This window comes from Macrosteles quadrilineatus, unplaced genomic scaffold (assembly GCF_028750875.1).
Source record: "Macrosteles quadrilineatus isolate MER2022 unplaced genomic scaffold, UCM_ALF_1.0 Scaffold_4__1_contigs__length_99947679, whole genome shotgun sequence".
Taxonomy (NCBI): Eukaryota; Metazoa; Arthropoda; class Insecta; order Hemiptera; family Cicadellidae; genus Macrosteles; species Macrosteles quadrilineatus.
This window is the reverse complement of record NW_026542597.1, coordinates 72539074-72558512: the sequence shown is the minus strand read 5'-3', so window position 1 is coordinate 72558512 and position 19439 is coordinate 72539074. Positions and strand designations below refer to the sequence as shown.

The following is a 19439-nucleotide window of genomic DNA, read 5'->3' as shown; positions in this document are numbered from 1 at the left end:
CGATTCACCTTCCTTGCATAGTTGCTAATGTCTTCAGCATTTTGGAAACTTGGACTCTTTTTCTTGTCACCTTCACCACCATAAAATCCAAATGTCCTCTCATCAGAATCTGAATCCTCCTCACTTTTATTACGTTGTCTTTCATCAAAGCTGAATTTATTAGCTTCTCTTTGTCTTGTCTTTTTACACTTTTTCTCTTTTTGTGTTCGCTTTGACGAGTTGTCTCTTTCGGGAATGTCTTCATCGTACTGCAAACATGTTTGGTTACATTTATCTTTACATGACCTTTTATTTGGTTTCTGTACATCGTTTGTTTCATTCTTACGGTGTTGGCAAACACAAGCACAGGGCAGGAGTCTAAAGTTCTGCAAAATATGCATCAGTGAATGTTGCAATAGGTCTTGGCAACATGGTGCTTGTGGACAGATGTTGTTTGGGGTGTTTGTTGTTAAAGGGATGTTGCAGGATCTGCATCGTTGTTGTTGTTGTTCACAGCTGTGACACATACTGCAACATCCGCCCAAAGACAAATTACATTGTGTGGTGTTCATGTTTACTAGAATTTGGAAAATAAAACCTAAAGATAAGGATTTGGGAAGTATTCTATTACTATGGTTACTATTCCTGTAAATGGTTTAGTTTAAACATTTCTACCTGTTAAAAGTTGTCGCCAGCTTTTTAATCAAAATGCAGTTGATGTGAGCCATCGGCAGATCGTACCGATGTAAATTGCCAATTTTTGTTGAATACACAAACTTTTTGAACAAGTCAAACTGATAGAAAGACTTTTTGTGAGCTTTAGCAACCGTTTATTGCCCATCAACTGTGTCGAAACTGAAAATAAGGTAGTAAATAAATCTGATAATAGACTAATGAATCAGTAGGATGATAGATATTATTAGCTTTGACTACTGAACAACTAGACATACCATTCTCATGTTTAATTTTTTGTCAGTTTTAAAATCAAAATGAGCCACTGACATGTTGCACTGATTTAAATTACTAATTTCTGTAGAATATGCGGACTGCTTAGCTAGGTAAAACTGATAGGACGACTTATCAGGGAACTTCAGCGGTATAAAGGCGGTACGGTATACAATTTTAGACACCTCCAATGTGTGATTGACCCACAGAACTATGTTCTTTCTTGATAAAAATTTGTAGACAGCTGACCATATAGACGGGATGCCTACTTCAGCATCCATAAGTCAATGAAGTTACTCAAAAACAGCTGTCTTCAGTTTCAAGTTTATTCGTCGCAATGTCATAAGCATGAAGAAGCAGGGAAAATCTTCTCTCAACATTGCACCCAGACTTTCAGTGCAGAAGTACTGCATTGTATTCACTTCACCTATGCATGACCACTGACCAGTGCTAAGTTTCACGCCAATTGGACAGTTTGTACTGAAGCAACAAACATAAAGGACAGACAGTCATTTGATTCTATATAGCCTAGATGGATAAGGAATGAACTGTTTTGTACTGTTCAAAGATAAATACATGTAAAGGAAAAAGAATATTATGCAAATATGATCAATAATTTTATTTGATGTCAAAAACAGTAATTGATAAACTTACAAAAAAAACGTATAAAACTAAATTTGGAAATTATATTTTACTTAACTTAAATAAACATAGTTCGAGTAGCACAGGTACTTTGTACAGTAGGCCTATAACAAAAAGATATTTTACAATGGAAAGTTTCAGATTCAATGATCCATTGTTTCTGTTTATTTAACATAAACACATTATACAATATGGGTGGTTCCCAATGGGACACACAGCTTGTATTCCCTAGTATGACGATTAGTCTAGGGTGTTATCAACAGTAAAAAACACAGCAACTACTGTTTCTATGTTCCATTCCCATTACAAAGCTAAAGTTAAGGTCAACGTTTGGCATTGTTTCCGTAGTTCATAGCACGCAGTGGGACTTTGAAGTTGGCTGCAGCCTGTTGTTGGATTTGGTATGCGAGAGGATGAATCTTGAAACCATATAGTCTGAAAAATAACCACAAATAAATTAGTGAAATCTTTGCATGAATCATGTCCATAAGCTATGCCCAATCAAATTTTGTTGGGTTGCAGACGAAATCGAGTTAGAATGAATGTAGATGCATTTAACTTAGTCACAATGTCAATGTATTCTTCATTCATTCAAAAGTTTGCTACATCATTGTAATTGACCTACCTAGATTAGCTTAACACTTATAAGGGACAATAATTAGTTCTAATGGCATCATAAAAGGAGAAAATAAACAAGTTAGATGTGGCTGTAGGGTACCTCACTGCTATGTAGTTAAGCAAACCAATGAACCAGATGAGTGCTTGCTAGCTGTGCATGTAAACACATTCCTTACTGCATAATTATTGTATCTAGGGAAGTGTTTAATAGCAAGGGAGTACAAAACCAACTTAAACCCATACCTTGGGACAAACTGGTTGGCGGGACGCTTGGGTCTGTACTCTGGATGGACCATGAACAACATGTGAGGGAAGCCTGTCCCGAAGTACGCTCCGTCTGAGTGGTGGTGGCGCGAGGACTTGGGTGTGTACACGTCCATGCACTTGGGACAGTACGACTTGACCATAGCCTCGCCAGGGACGTCTGACAAACCTGCCAAACAAAGCAATGTGTAGTACCACACCTCAAAGCTAGGAGCTAGGGACAAGTCAATTCTTGATACTGTTGTTCCTGAACGTTGGCATTGAAAATTGATTGTCAAAAGTTAATGCCAGTAGGCCTACCCAGTAAGGAACAACTTAGGATTTAATATTTAATATTATAAGAACCTAAGATTTTAACGATTAAGATCCTAATTCCTTTGAATTGAAATTACATCAACATATTTGGTGTGAAATGAATACCCTTTCCTTAAATGAGTTTTTTTAGGGTTAGAAGAAAATGCATACTCAGGTTTCTATTGGCATCCAATAGTTATTTTTCCTACAGTTGCTATAAATCATATAAATAAATAGTCTTTCAAACACTGAAAACATCATTTTTAGGTTAGGTTAAATCAAAACATTAAACGAAATGGGAAACGGTGCACCAGCTGATCATAGTCCGTAATATCTTTATATAGTGTTGCCAACCTATTTCCAAGCGTACATGGATTACATACATAATAAAAGCACACTTGTTTTGTGTTGTTTGGTTGGAATAGGCCTACTGGTGTGCAAAAAAAACCCCTGCGACAAAGTAAAATTGTGCGGCAAAAGTAAGTAAATGCAGCTTTCTGTAGGCTATTATAATCAGTGCAAGTAAGCCCACTTTGTCCGGTAACTGTGTGAAAAGATATTTTAATGTAGGCCTAATTGCGTTAAATGATGGACTAAAATTGTCATCCTAATTTGTTTACGAATAAACTCAGTAAATTAACTCTCGCTTATTATACTTCCAATGTAAGTGGAAGGTATTATCTACTGAACTAACGGATAAAAGACTACAGCACTCTATCAAACTAGGCCCCAAACTCACCAATAGGAAGCATGTTTTCTGCCTCGCAATAAACTCTGGGGCAATGTCCAAAATCACCGGCTTGGTACTTTTCTATCATTTGGGCGATCCCTCGATTTGTTAGGATGTATCGGGCATGAATCAGACCATACAGCATCTCAGCTGCTTGTTCAATTAGATCCGACTGGTTAGGGTTGTCTTCGAGTTCATCATCTGCAAAAAGAAGGGATGCCATGACTTTAAATCTAGGTTTTCAGATATTAAAATGTATAAGTAGTAGAGGGTGGCATAAAACGGTTTGAGTAAGGTTTTTGAGAGAGTATCAACCTGTGATTGTTAGGTCTGAACCAGAGGTCTAAAGTGTTTCATCACAGGCCAAGTATAGGCCTACTGGGCTTTAGATTGAGATTCAAATGTTATCTTGGCTGCTGCTTTCTGTATGTAACACATGATGAATATTGTCTATTTAACTATCATTTATGTGTGCGAGTCCACTGGAAATTAATTTTATAAGTACCAAATTTGTTTGAGACCTGTAGGCAAAAAATTAAAATATGCACTGTCAAATCATTTCCAAACCTACAGGGGGTTTAAAGGGTATATTTAAATTGATTCGACCAACTAAATTAATATTATGAGTGATTAAATGGATATAAAGTAAATGAAACTTTATATATGAATGCAAGGAACCCTTTACATGCCGTATGCAAATATACTCTTGCACTACACACCCTGTTAATGCCATTAGAGATTATACTCACGAAATCCCTTTTCATATACCGGTACTGTCTGTTGTTTTTGTACTGTGTCACTGCGTTCACGCTCAATATCAGCAGTATCTTTGCGAGCCCAGCTATTGTTTGGTGTTTCTGTGCATGCAGTTTAGCATTCTTTACTTTTTTGGCATTTGATCAAGTCAAGCAATTAAAAACAAATTTTAGGCTAAAATTTAAAAAAATAAATATAGGCCTATGAGATGTTATTTGGGCCTTTGGTCAAGTTTATGTGGTGTGCAAAGGTTAAAATTATATTTAAAAAATGAAAATCTAGTAAATTCAATCAAAAATATTGATTCTGATCAATTTTTTGTAATAAATTGTGTATTTAAATTTGAACCAATAAGGCCCATTAAAATGTCAATAAACAATAAGTAGGCCTATGCTTATTTTTTTAAACTTTTTTAAAATAAAACAATTGGTACTATTCAACATTTTCTGCAATAAAATATCAAACCATTAAGACTATGTCACCCTTATTTACTAGTTCTAGTAAAAAATATGGCCCCAAAGTGGCTTTCAATTGAAAGATCATATTGATTGACGATCCACATATTGCAAGGGGAAAAGAACAAGTGACTTTAAAACTAACAGAAAAACAACAATATATTAACACTTACCTGGCTCTAAATCCAGAATCATATCCAAAGCTTGTCTATAATGTGGTACTTGCTCATTTAAGCCTGTCAGGTTAAACTTGTCCTGTATGTAATCCTCATCGACCTACGAAAAAATAAAACCAAATTAACATAGAGCCTGTACAAGTTAACAGTTTTCTTTTTCTTTCATCATAGATTAAGGCTTTTCCTTAGATATATTATGATGTCACGTTCCGTTTCATATCTACAAAATTAATTTTTTTTTTCTATTTGTTTTTTAAAGATTTACGCTATAGCCTATAGGCCTACTATCTAAACGTTCAATATGTGTGGTTCTAACTGTGAAGTTATGAGCATGTGATTTATACATTTTACTATCTGTTTCTGGATAATCTGCACTAATTTTGTTGTATCCAGATATAAAAAATGTTCTGAATTTGTTTACTCTTTTGTAAAGGAAATGTCTGCAACAATTGGAATCTTAGGCCTAAGTTATGTGGTATTCCTTCTTGATTTTTTAACTAAACCCTAAATCCAAACAAATGTCCTTACCTCGCAAAAAAATTCATTTCCTCGAAGGCCGCAGAACCAAGAAATCCACGACACCTCCTCAGAACTGCTCATCTTTCTGTAAACAACAATCCTTGGTCATTCCTAGAGCTTTTATAAGATAACAACGTTATCTTCTTATATTCATGACTATAGCAACTCATAAACGCACAAATCAGCTGTAGGTCTACATTGACCCACTATGACAAATGGCAGAACAGATAAAAACCAAACCCCAAAAAAATTTTATTTTAAAGTTTATTATATTATTGGCAACTGTGGACACAGCTGGCTTGTGCCGCATCAAGCCAATCGGCAATGTCGCATGCCGATTTCAATCCGACACGTTGGTCCAGTTCAAAGGAAATGGTGCGGCCAAGCAGGTTGACTCTACCAAACAGCCTCTGGCATAGTGGGGATGTAGTTTTTAAGTTATACCGAACACTTAGGTGAGTACCAAAATCCAAAACAATTAAGTTATGGAGTTCTAAAATGAATCAACTGTTAGATTCCTATCCAGGTTTAGTTTTATTCTACAGTTCCTTAAAAGTACTACCGTCACACGGGGTGACTATGGTCAAAAAACGTGCATTTTCATTTGTAACTTTGTTAATTCTCAACATAATTCTATGTTTATGGTATATATGTATACCCCCAATCTTGTTGCTTATTGGAAGTTTTAGAAAAAAAATTAATCTGAAAGGAGATTGGAGAAAAAAAGAATTTTTGGCTAACCATTGTCACCCCCCGAGTGGGGTGACTCTGGTAACACATATTACTACTGCATACACTCTCTCCACTGATATGGGGCTACAATGGTCAGAAAAAGAAGACTTTTGGCTACAATTTGGTATAATTTTTTTTTTTCAAAAATGTTACTCCTAAGTACAAAAAAAAAATGAGATTTAGATAAAATGGGCACTTAAAAAAAATAATCATAAAATAATAATAAGTACTACAAACTTGAAAATTGGCAGTTTTAAAGATAAACATAATTAGGAAAATATATCATTAAGTTATAAGTTTTGGATAAAAAGTTATAACCTTTGGAAAATTGTCGTGAATATTTCTCTGATGAAAAACCGCACAACTTTGAGTCTGTTTAACAAAATTCTAAGACCTACACACTTTAAACTAACCACTTTAATAGATAAATGTACACATTTTATTATGAAAAAATATCACAAAGTTCTATAAAATGGCTGAAATAATTTTTTTCTTGGCTAGTGTTTTTAGTTCTTGCTCTAGTGGGCTTTGAAAGTCCGCACAACATCGAGTGTGGGTCAATCCATCTGAAGTGATCCAATGAAGGTTGCTTGACCATTTTGTATTTTCATAATTTTTTTATATGTTATTACCCTTATAATTATGACTTCAAAACAGTTTTTAAAATATTTTTATCTAGTTCCGTTTAGAAGTTGCGGCCATTTTTGTCAGGCCGCGCACGGCGTTTTCGGGCTTTGCAGGCATCAGCGATAAATTAAATATCTTTTTACAGAGTAGAGCTAGAACAATAAGACTTGTACCATTATTTTCAGTGAAGTCCCCTCTATATATAAGGTCCTTTAAACATTTTCTCTAAAACAATCACTAATGCCTTAAAATATTCATCTTATTTTGAAAATACTTTTCAACAAAGTGCTCTTTTTAAAGCCTAATTTTACAAAGAAGGAATAAAGTACCATAGCTAATGATTTTTATCCTGTAAGATATGGTAAAATACTTGCATATGTCAGAATATTAAGTCTGAATTCAGTCTCCTTAACTTTTTATAAGCTACTAAAAATTTAAATTTTCCAATTTTTCAAAAGTTTGACGTGGAATATTTCTGGTGGGGCAAACTGTAAAAATCCAATTTTTACATATGTGATGTGCCTATATAGTAGGAACATACAGCAAAAATTTCAATGTTGGTATTTGATCCTAAGCCGAGATATACAATTTTGAATTTAAAGGAAATTTCAACTTTTGCGCCAGCTTAATCACCAGATTTAAGTGGTATAGAAAATCTATACACAATATAGTAACAATGCAATAGTAAACTTGTTACATAATTAAAAGCTAGAATATGTACAGAAAAAAATATTAAGAACCAAAGTGGTTATAAATGGAATTAAAATATAAAAACAAAAGCGTTCGGTTCTATCTTAAAGATTTACAGTCAACGGTTCTATGTAACTTAAATGGACGGTATTTTGCGTTTAAGAAGACTCATCCAGAGTGTCAGTGTTATACTTATATTACATTATTAAAACTTTGGCAGATCAAAATTTTGTAAGCTGCGGAAGTGGTGCATTTTGGCTAGACCCTCAGGTACACATTCTGTGCATGTGCTTGTGTACCACCTGAAATAAAATCAAGAACTAACTTAAACTCATTTAATCATAGAACAAAATATAACATTATTTGTTTACATTTTCATAATAAACATAAAACCAAATTATCAGCTGATTCCAATATATTACACTTTTCCCTCCTCATCGTCTACCGCACCTTCTCTTCTTCGCAGTTGATCCGAATGTTTTCTTTTTATCACTCCACCACACATGACTTCATAAGAGTATAAGCCATTGCGTTTGACTATTGTTCCTGCTATCCAACCAGGGTTATTCTCTTTTTTCATCCATACTTCTTCCCCTTCACTGAATGCTCTTAAGGTTTTCTTTTGAGTTGGGTTTTGTTGTTCCTTCCAAATTTTCAGATCTAATTGTTGTCTAAGGTTTGGTTTCATGTTGTCCAACATAGTTGGCATTCTTCGACCTAGAAACAACTCTGCAGGGGCTCGTCCTGTTGTTTTTTGTGGGGCATTTCTGTAACTGAACAACACATTTTGCAATGCCAATGAAGAATCATTAATTTCTTGTTTTGTTGTTCTGTAACGCCTTTTCAAAGTCCCTATTAGACGTTCGACTAAGCCATTACTTCTAGGATGATAAGGAGTAGTTCTTATATGTCGAATTGAATGTCTCTTGAAAAATGCTTCCATTTCAGTAGAGACAAACTGTGGCCCGTTGTCAGTTACTACTTGTGATGGTATCCCATACCTGCTCATCCACGATCTTAATCTTTGAATTATGGCAGTTGAAGTCGTTGTTCTTAAACATTCAACTTCTGCCCACTTAGATAGCGCGTCAATCCCTACTAACCACATTACTCCATCAACTGGTCCAGCTAAATCCAAATGAACTCTTTCCCACACTTTTTCAGGAATGTTCCATGGATAGACCGGGACTTCTTCAATGTTTCCTCTGTTTTCTTGACATGCTTCACAAGTCTTAACATGCATTTCAACGTCTTTGTCAATGTTAGGCCACCATACATAGTATCTGGTAATTGATCTCATAGCTGAAATTCCAGGATGGCCACAGTGCAAAATTCTCAAGATTTTTTTTCTCATATTTGTTGGCACAACAACTCTACCAAACCACATCAAAACACCATCTTCAACTGATAATTCTTCTTTCCTTTGTTTAAATGTTTTAATGTTATCTGGTACCTTCTCTGGCCATGAATTTAGCACATAACTTTGTACTAATTTTATCTCCTTGTCCAAACTGCTGTTATGTTTGAGTTCCTTATAGGACACCAATGTCTCAACTTTATCCATGTTTAAAAACTTTATGTCTCTTACATCGGTAGATTCTTCTCTGATTCTCATGGGAAGACGGGATAGTGCATCAGCACAAACGTTTTCATCTCCTTTCCTGTACTTGATTTGAAAATTGTACTGATTCAGTTCTAGGGCCCATCTCACTAACCTATTGTTCATTACCTTTGGAAGATTCCGGTTTTCTCCAAATATTCTTTGAAGGGGTTTATGATCGGTGACAAGTGTGAAGCTTCGTCCATATACATATTGGTGAAACTTTCTTACAGCAAATAAAATTGCAAGTGCTTCTCGATCAATATTCGAGTATCTTTTCTCAGCATCTGAAAGAGTTCTGCTAGCATACGCGATTGGTTTTTCCAGACCATCTTCACACTTGTGCATTAAGACACTCCCAAGACCGTCTTCGGACGCATCACACACCAACACTAGAGGTTTAGATTCATCATATGGAACAACTGTGTCTTCTTCCGAAAGAATCATTTTGACCTTTGTAAATACTTCATCTTCTTTCTCTGTCCAGATCCATTTTGATCTGTTGCTAGTAAGTCGATGTAACCTTGAGCACAGCGCATGCAACCTAGGGATAAACCTTTCATAATAGTTTATGGATCCTAAAAAAGACCTAAGCTGTTTGACATTTGTAGGTTTAGGTGCCTTTTGTATTGCTTCGATCTTCTCTTTTGTTGGATGGATACCCTGTTCATCGATAATGTGTCCAAGATAGGTGACTGAATTCTGCATGAATCTACATTTTTCTTTCTTCGCTTTTAGCCCTGCGTTACTCATTCGTTTTAATACTTCCTTTAAGTTCATGAGGTGTTCTTCTTTGTTTCGGCCCGTAATGATTACATCATCTAGAAGTACCCCCACTTGTGGTATGCCTTCAAGGAGCTTCTCCATGTATTCCTGAAAGATACCTGGGCTGGAGGTTATACCAAATGGTAGTCTCTTGTATCTATAGTATCCAACGTGCGTGGATATTACCAGATATTTTCTGTCTTCCTCTGATACTTCCATTTGGAGATATGCATCTCTCAAGTCAACAACTGAATATTGCTTCCCTCGAGATACTTTATTCGTCAGTTCCTCAAAAGTTGGCAAAAGTGTTGTATGGGTAACAATGTTTGGGTTTAAGGTTACCCGAAAATCTCCACATATTCTAATTGTGCCATTTTCCTTCTCAACATTTACTGTTGGTGTTGCCCATTCGATAGGAGTTTTGGAAGGGTCTACCTTTTCTATAACACCGTCACTTACCAGTCTGTTTAGTTCTTGCTCAACTCTACTTCTTAGTGGAAAAGGCACTCTGCGAGCAGGAAAACACCTAGGCTCTGAGTCACTCTTAACATGTATCTTCGCCTGATATCCTTTAATGGTTCCCAATTCTTTCTTAAATACATCACTAAACTCAGAAATAACTTGGTTAATTTCCTCTTCGGTTACTGTAGAAGCATTTTCATCTTTATTGGTGTTATCCAACTTACGAATCGTAACACTAGGTGGTAATTTCATGTTGAAGGCAAGCATCCATGGTAATCCAAACAAAGGAGATTCGTTTCCATTTACCACAGCAGCCTTAAGTTTCCTAATCTGTCCATCAACTTTAACATTAACTTCACACTCTCCTAAAACATCCAGGGTATTGTGTCCATAAGCGACAAATTTTGTTTTACATGCCCTCAAATTTGGTGATCCTATTTGTTTCCACAGGGGTGCATCAATCATCGATGCTCTAGCTCCTGAATCAAACTCCATGGTTGTTGGTACTTCATTTAGGGTAACATTAATTTGTGCTCTTGGGATCTTCCTATTAGGTTTAAGTTCAGAAATTCCTAACTGTACCTCTTCTTCCTCAGATTTTATGTCTGTGTCGTTGATTTAGTTCAAATAGGCCTTTTTTGAACGACAATGTCGCGGAAAATGACCCATTTTCCCACAGAAGTGACATTGTTTTGTCTTTTTGGTTCCACATTGTCGTGAGAAATGACCTTGCCTTCCACATGAAAAACACTTAGACTTTTGAGCTGGACAAAATTCTCCACTGTGTACTAGTCCACACTGATTACAATCTTCTGTAGAATGGCTGTAGGTTTCTTTTGCCGAATATCTATTTTTCTTATCATAGCTATGTACCTTGTTAATTACAGGCATAGCTTCATCTAAAATATTCATTTCCCGCTTAGCTCTATCCATCGCTTCAGCTAAATCTACCAACTCATTTAAAGTTAAACGTGAACCATCTTTATTTATGCCTTCTGGCCACCTTTGCCTGATTTCAACTTCAAACTGTGGAAAGTTAACGCCACCAGCAAATCTATCCCTTACTCTTTCCTCAAAATACCTGTCGTATTTACAGTAGGAGGCTAACTCTTTTAAACGTAAGACGAAATTTGAAAAACTCTCATCATTTCCTCTCACACATTTTTCAAAGTCTAGTCTCGCTGCAAAGATTGTTTTACTAGGTTTATAAACACACCGAAATGTATCAAGCAGTTCAGTCATTGGTATGTCATAAATTTGCCTAGGTAAAACGAAATTAGATACCTTTTTGAGGGGTACAGGTCCAACATATGCTAGAAGAAGATCCCTTCTGGCCTCCTCAGTTTCATCACTGTCATCACCCAATCCCTTTACCTTGCACATCAATTGGAAGTGAGCTTCATAATCCTCCCAGTTCAATTTTTCATCATAGGGTTCTATTGAAAACTTTTCCATTCTCTTTCGCACCTCTTCTTTATTGTTCCAACCAATATCTTCACATCTTTGGGTTCGTTTTTTACTCATCGTCGCCAGTGAAATAAAATCAAGAACTAACTTAAACTCATTTAATCATAGAACAAAATATAACATTATTTGTTTACATTTTCATAATAAACATAAAACCAAATTATCAGCTGATTCCAATATATTACACCACCAATATGTAAATTTTATGATTGATGGTGCCACTACAAAGAGTAACTGGAGACTGGAGTTAATAGTATGTGACACTAATTAGTATGACTGACTGTATGGTTATGGGCTTTTTATTACTGTGATCATTTCTCCTCGGTCTGTTGTAACTCACTGGTTAAACTCAATACTATCTGGTTGATCCTTCTAAGAATCCACCAACATTTCAAGTAGAGTTCCTGTTCCTGGACACTGTTTCCACCATACAGCCACACCTACCCAGAAGTGTCAAATGCTATTAACTCCAGTTACTGTTTGTAGTTAACATTAAGTTTGGCACCATCATAATTTATTTTACATATTGGTGGTACACACATACACACAGAATGTGTACCTGAGGGTCCAGCCAAAATGCACCACTTAGGCAGCAGCTCACAACATTTTGATCTGCCAAAAGTTTTAATAATGTAATATAAGTATAACACTGACACTCTGGATGAGTCTTCTTAAACGCAAAATACCGTCCATTTAAGTTACATAGAACCGTTGACTGTAAATCTTTAAGATAGAACCGAACGCTTTTGTTTTTATATTTTAATTCCATTTATAACCACTTTGGTTCTTAATAATTTTTTCTGTACATATTCTAGCTTTTAATTATGTAACAAGTTTACTATTGCATTGTTACTATATTGTGTATAGATTTTCTATACCACTTAAATCTGGTGATTAAGCTGGCGCAAAAGTTGAAATTTCCTTTAAATTCAAAATTGTATATCTCGGCTTAGGATCAAATACCAACATTGAAATTTTTGCTGTATGTTCCTACTATATAGGCACATCACATATGTAAAAATTGGATTTTTACAGTTTGCCCCACCAGAAATATTCCACGTCAAACTTTTGAAAAATTGGAAAATTTAAATTTTTAGTAGCTTATAAAAAGTTAAGGAGACTGAATTCAGACTTAATATTCTGACATATGCAAGTATTTTACCATATCTTACAGGATAAAAATCATTAGCTATGGTACTTTATTCCTTCTTTGTAAAATTAGGCTTTAAAAAGAGCACTTTGTTGAAAAGTATTTTCAAAATAAGATGAATATTTTAAGGCATTAGTGATTGTTTTAGAGAAAATGTTTAAAGGACCTTATATATAGAGGGGACTTCACTGAAAATAATGGTACAAGTCTCATTGTTCTAGCTCTACTCTGTAAAAAGATATTTAATTTATCGCTGATGCCTGCAAAGCCCAAAAACGCCGTGCGCGGCCTGACAAAAATGGCCGCAACTTCTAAACGGAACTAGATAAAAATATTTTAAAAACTGTTTTGAAGTCATAATTATAAGGGTAATAACATATACAAAAATTATGAAAATACAAAATGGTCGAGCAACCAAGTATTTTTTTATTGGATCACTTCAGATGGATTGACCCGTGTGTTAAAAAATCAGGATTTTAGAACTAAAATAATAGAAATCATAATATATAAGTCCTACACACTTTAAAAACTGATCACTTTTATAGATTTAAAAAATTAAATTCTGAATTTGCACTCAGTCTTAGGTTGTCTGTACGGTACGGTACCGCAACAATGTTTATTACCGTACCGCACCATAGTAGGTTCTTATTGTACATTGAAGGTATCAAATTTGATTTTGAAAATCACTTCCCCCCCCCTCCTAGCTGGGACTGGTTCAGGGAGAATAGCAATGATGTAATTTCTTCCTTCTAACGAAATACTGTATCTTCTTTCTCTGGCCATGCAAAATGTAACCCACTTTTCCTAAGGTACTTGACAACATAGGCCCAGCGCACACGGTGTGACTGTTTTACAACAACTGTTGCAAACCAGTTGCGTTTGGAACCAGTTTGCAACTGAAACAAAACTTCTGTCCGCACACGGTGTGACTGTTTTACAACTACAGTTGCGTCTATTGTGCAATCAGTGGAGTGCAAATTTAGTGCAGTTACGTTGTTTTAAGGCCTTAAGTGCGTTTACTACGTCGGACTCAGACGAAGAAGACGTTATTAGCTATTATCAATACCGAATACAGCGAAGGGTACTGAGAGAGCATTGAGTTCACCCTTATTTGAGCAAGAATGTTACTACTAGGCTGTTTGTAGCAGCTAGAGCTATTCGGATAGGAAATTATAAATACTAAAAACACTATACGGCCGTCAAAATTCCACCAAAATACCACCAAACACCACAAAAACACCCCGTGGTTTCGTGCAACTGAACTCTGCAACGTCGGGCCCACGGTTGTATGTGACTGGTTTCAAACTTTTTTTGAAATCGCATGTACAACCAGTTGCGTTGTGTGCGCCTCCCCACTGTAATACATTGCCGAGGTCTCAAAACAGTTGCACTGGTTTGCAACGAAAGTTGTTAAACAGTCACACCGTGTGCGCTGGGCCGTACTCGTAATGGTTAGCCTACACGTTTTAGTTTGAAATTCCCTTTTGATTTATTCTTCTCTAATTTTCAATAATAATTCTATAGTTTGTATTTAATTTCATACTTATATATGTAACCATTAAAAATCAAATAATAATAATTTTCAATTGCTTCAAATCTTGAAAAAAATTGTTTTTAGCTTTGACCATAGTCACCCCATTGCAGTCAAGATTTTGGTAATGTTTACAAAAAAATTCTTAAAAAAATATACAATAAGATATACAACTGAAACTCTCAGAACCTCTTTAATACATATCAGGCTTAGTCACACAAAAAATTAGATGCCAGGGACTACATCTTCATATATTGTTTTAAATTTGTCAAAATGATCACAAAATAGTAGAGAATATGCGGGTATTTTTTATTTCATAATAGCTTTATTCGTTTCCGAGAAAATCAATATAATAACAAATTTTCAAATTTGACCATCGTCACCCCGCTTGACGGTAGGGCCTACTGTAAGCAAGTTGTTGGGCATGGGCTGTAATACAACTAGTTTCCGTTTGTTTGCTTTCAAACAGGGTTGACAGGATGACATTGTTGGTAAATTAGAAGTTGACATTAGAGACATCAGAGGAAGAGAGATAGGGTTGAAAACATTCCCTTACTTTTTAAAATGATTTTTTTTATTGGTTAGTCACACCTCACACGATAAAGAAAGAAGAGGTAGCCTATAATCTAGATAGAGGATCTGTTTAAGAATTATTTTGAAGCCAGAGCCACAGAGTATAGCCTAATAATATATAACTTTGTAAAAATATAAATTATAAACCTATTATTTTCAACAGGTATTTTTTTATGTCTTACTTGTTGGGCCTTATACGTCTCAGGTTCCAGTAGTTAAATTTGTTCATTTTTGCTGAAGGCTAACCATGAACCTTACACAAAAGGTTAAACAAGCATAGGAGCTTAATTTTATTTAAGTAACTGTACCAAAAACTAATGCAATCTTCTCTCAATTATTACATTTTACAATAAACACAGTTCACTAGTGGTAACTTAAAAATAACCCACGAGTTTATGTAAAAACAACAGACTACTGAGTTTGTACTCAGTCGTTCAACAAATATTAACTGATACCGTTTCTGACAAGTAATTCCATAACAAAGTCATTTGCTCTCTCATTTAACTGTAACCCATTCTGACACATGATATTTTGTTGTTGATTTAATACTAACGAGATAAGATTACATTACTATGATAATAAGCAATTTTGATTTATTGAAATTTAATTTCATTTTTAGATTGGGCAGCTGCTTGAAAACACCCCCTTGAAGTGCTAGATAATATATAAAAATTTAAAATTGTATTGTATTTAAAATAATATAGAAATTTAAACATAACAAGTAACTTATGTGCTGAATTCTGATGTCAATCATCTGAAACTGTTTCAATTTTATATTTGACGAGCTGTTGGCCCGTCCTACGTACGGGAATCGAGCAGTCCATTAAAACTGTATATAGTTATATCAATATGTATATTCCTAATTCAAACTTAGTTTTAGCAGTTCAAAATTTATTGTACAGAAAAAGCGCCTAAGATGAATTAAAACTTGTGATCGTTGTTACTTCCCCTGGAACCTTCCCTAAAAAAGTCGAGTAGTAAAATAATTTTCATAAGCTTTGTTTTGAAGATTCGTGAGCTTCAATTCGTATAGCCTACAGCAATGGTTATAGAATCTTACTTAATTCCTACAATCAATGACAAAATCACAGAGTAAATAAACTAACCTCATAGCTCTATAGAATATTTTTACATTCAACCGGAGCTGTTAGTTATAACAAATTATATTCCACTAAAACAAACTAAAGATTTTAAAGACTGTTCAAAAAAAATTATTAGAACATCTAGTATTTTACTACCTATGTATATTTAAATTATCTCTCATCCTCTTACCGAATAATTGAACGTGATTGTAGCATCGCAAATAGTATAAATAAGTCAACCCTACATATGTCATTTTATTTTCATCCAAATGCTGAATTTGTGTTGAAAACACTGAATGTTTACAGCTGTTACGTTGAGCAAATGGTATTAAGGTCGATTCACACACATCAGTCCAGTCACAGTTCCGTTACAGTCCAGTTACAGTCCAGTCACAGTTGCATCCGCAATTTCTCAGTCAATTGTCCGTCAGTTGGTTTCAGTCAGTCTTCCGTCTCTAATATTTACAGTAATTTAGTCAAAAAATTTAAATTTTAAACCTAGCCTATATTCTATTAAATTATCATTGTCCATCTTGTTGATTGTTACAAACAATACTCAAAATACAAAAGCAACCATTTAAATAACAATAACACTATTTTCTAACCTCAAACAGTTCCGTCAGGCGTCCGAACAATCAAAAAGTATCGTTGGAAAGAAATCTGAAATTGACTGACGGATGCCAGCAGAGTGACTGATGGGACTGCAACGGATGAGTGTAGATAGCGCAATAGAAAATCCATCAAAGAATATTTTTGTTTACTGTGACGTGCCTGAAGTGACTGGACTGCGACGTGCCGTAACTGATGTGTGTGAATCGACCTTTATACCAAAAGCTAGAGTAGAATGTTAGCGTCGGCTGCTAGACTTTTTAAAATTTGAAACTTAATTTCTAAAAAACTGGGACCCTAAACTAAAATTATGGCTTCGACATTCCCTAGTTCTCAAAATTTTCTTTCTTTCAACAGAAAAATCATGAAAATCCATCAAGTGCGTGAAATAAAAAAAACCTGTTTAATATTATATATTACATCAAAACAGATGGAGTTATACAAATTTGTTTACATCCATACAAAAATGGGGTTATCTGTAGTTGGTGATGTTTCAGTGAATTCAAGTAAAATAAGTTATTGTTAATAGCCTAGAAGTTGTAACCTTACCTTACTAACCAAACGATATATCGAATGAAACAATCGATTAATCGATATATCGATCGGCATATTAATTCGATTGAGTGTAGGACCTAAAGTTAAGTGCAGCCAGTAAGGCAATGCTATTTGTATAAAATTTAAAGAAGAAAATTAAGTTTAACGTACGTTGGATTTTGTGTTATGGATGGGATTTAGTGTTTTCATAAGTTACTGTATGTTGTATTGATGTATTAACTTAACCCTCCAAGTGTCCATAGGTATGGTATTAATGTCCGCCCATTTATTGCGCAATCCCAGGGCTCTTATTAAAATGTATCTTAGAAACTTAAAAACACTCTAAAGTATAAGTTACTGTTTTAAATATCATTTTGTTTGGAAAATTATGGGCTTCAATGTAATAGGCTATAAAACGTTAAAAACAAAAAATTCTACAATTTTTGTGGGGTTAACATTTCTCAAAAATTATAGGCTAAAATAAATTTAAAAAATTTATGTTTGAGCTCGATAAATGTTTATAGTTTATAGGTCTAAAAATTTCTTAAAATAGCCACTTTGTTCTAAATTGTATAAGGATTCCAAAAATATAATAATAGCCTATTAAGGAAGTAGGTTTGCAAATAAATAAGCTATGGGTGAAAAACAGGATTTGGTACATTTAGCGTTAGCTAAGAATGCATAGCCTAACCATAGCTAGGAATCTACCAACTTCTTCAGGATCATCAACCAGCCCTTCAAAATCACTTAAGTTAAATCTTCTTATAACGCACCACGTAGGCCTATATCACAACATTTTATTTTAAACACTAAAACAATGATAAACGTAAGTTAATAAAACACATCAGTCATCGGTACGAGGTTAACCAAGTTGTTTACAAATACACACGTCATCTGTCTGCTACAATAATTTCGGAACTAAAATGAAAAGCATCTAGAAACAGACATCAGGAGAAAGCTTAGAATCTGCTGAAAACAACGATACCAATCTCGATCCAGTTCAATCTGATTCAGTCGGTCCCAGAGCCTTTGCCGTAAACGATGCTTGTGTGTCGCAAAAGCGATGCATAACACCACGGCGGGTGTGTTGTGCGTGGATTACGTGACGCTTTTAACACTCGGAGGGTTAAGGAATTTAAGTAACACACTTTAAGTTAGTATTTGTTTAAAACGTAAAAAAGAGATTCTTTGTTTTCATAAGTTATAGGCCTAGGCCTATGTTTCATTAAACTTAGCATTTGTAAATTTTAGGCTACTAAGATGCCTCAAAGAGATAGCACATAGGCTACAATGAAAATAATAGGGCATGCAAAGCAAATAATAGGGATATGATGAGAAATGATCGTTTTCGCCCTTATCAACTAGCCTAAGGTACTTATAACTTATATTAAGGATTTCGGAGTCACAAAGTGACGCAGGCTGCTAACTCAAACTTAGCCTAGGCCTAGTACAATATGGTAATAAATAATGGTGTTCGGCCTAGCCGATATTATAGTCCTGTAGGTATGGTAGGCCTATATGAAATTATTTTCCCGCTGTATTTATACAGCCGTAAGTATTACTTCCAGCTTGTAAAAACAAATAGGTATTGAAGTAACCGACAAAATGATTCAGCCTGAGACTTAGCCTTCATTGTAACTTACTGTAGTATGTATAGCCCATTTACATTAGCTACATACAGTAGGCCCCTACAATGAACAGGTGTGACTTAACTTACATCTCATGGGAAATGTGCTCTAGAACCTAATTGACCCTGCTCTAAAAATGTACTAAATGGCAGTAAAATCCAAAATGTAATAAATATCCATAAATTAGAAGTTGGACAAGCTAATTAGGTACGGTTTCCGAATCAAGCTAATGTGTTGATTAGACCTAGGCTAGGCTGCAATCGTTTAGTCGGCATGATTTTTTACGCCCTTGAGACTAAATAAGGATACAAATTTCAACTAGTTTAAGTTATTTATTGATGGTAGTTAATTGCTCGAAACAGTTTCTCTCAGATTTCAACAGTTTTTGACAGAGTAAATAAAGGAAAACAAAGAAAATATTACTCACCTCTTTCTACTTGGATTAGCCACGCTTGACGTTGTTCAAGGGAGGATAAAATTTTGGAGCTCTTTGGATTTTGTTTTGCAGAAAACGCCATTTTCGAATTGAACAGATGGACCTAAAATCCAAAGGCGTTCAAGAAGATTGAATCTCAATACTGAATTCAATACTTTACTACGATTAAAACTAT

At 34.9% G+C, this 19439-nt stretch overlaps 2 protein-coding genes across 2 annotated transcripts; both read right to left on the bottom strand.

The window, feature by feature from the left end:
* Positions 1-1528: 1528 nt before the first annotated feature.
* LOC128993330 (casein kinase II subunit beta) lies at positions 1529-19309 on the bottom strand. The gene is made up of 6 exons (XM_054417160.1): positions 19256-19309; positions 5388-5463; positions 4857-4959; positions 3482-3673; positions 2428-2617; positions 1529-2001 (listed from the first exon to the last, which is right to left on the bottom strand). The coding sequence occupies exons 2-6, from the start codon at positions 5457-5459 to the stop codon at positions 1890-1892; spliced, it is 669 nt and encodes a 222-aa protein (XP_054273135.1). The 5' UTR covers positions 5460-5463; positions 19256-19309; the 3' UTR covers positions 1529-1889.
* Positions 7846-10749, bottom strand: LOC128993049 (uncharacterized protein K02A2.6-like). The gene has a single exon (XM_054416803.1). The coding sequence runs from the start codon at positions 10747-10749 to the stop codon at positions 7846-7848; it is 2904 nt and encodes a 967-aa protein (XP_054272778.1).
* Positions 19310-19439: the final 130 nt, after the last annotated feature.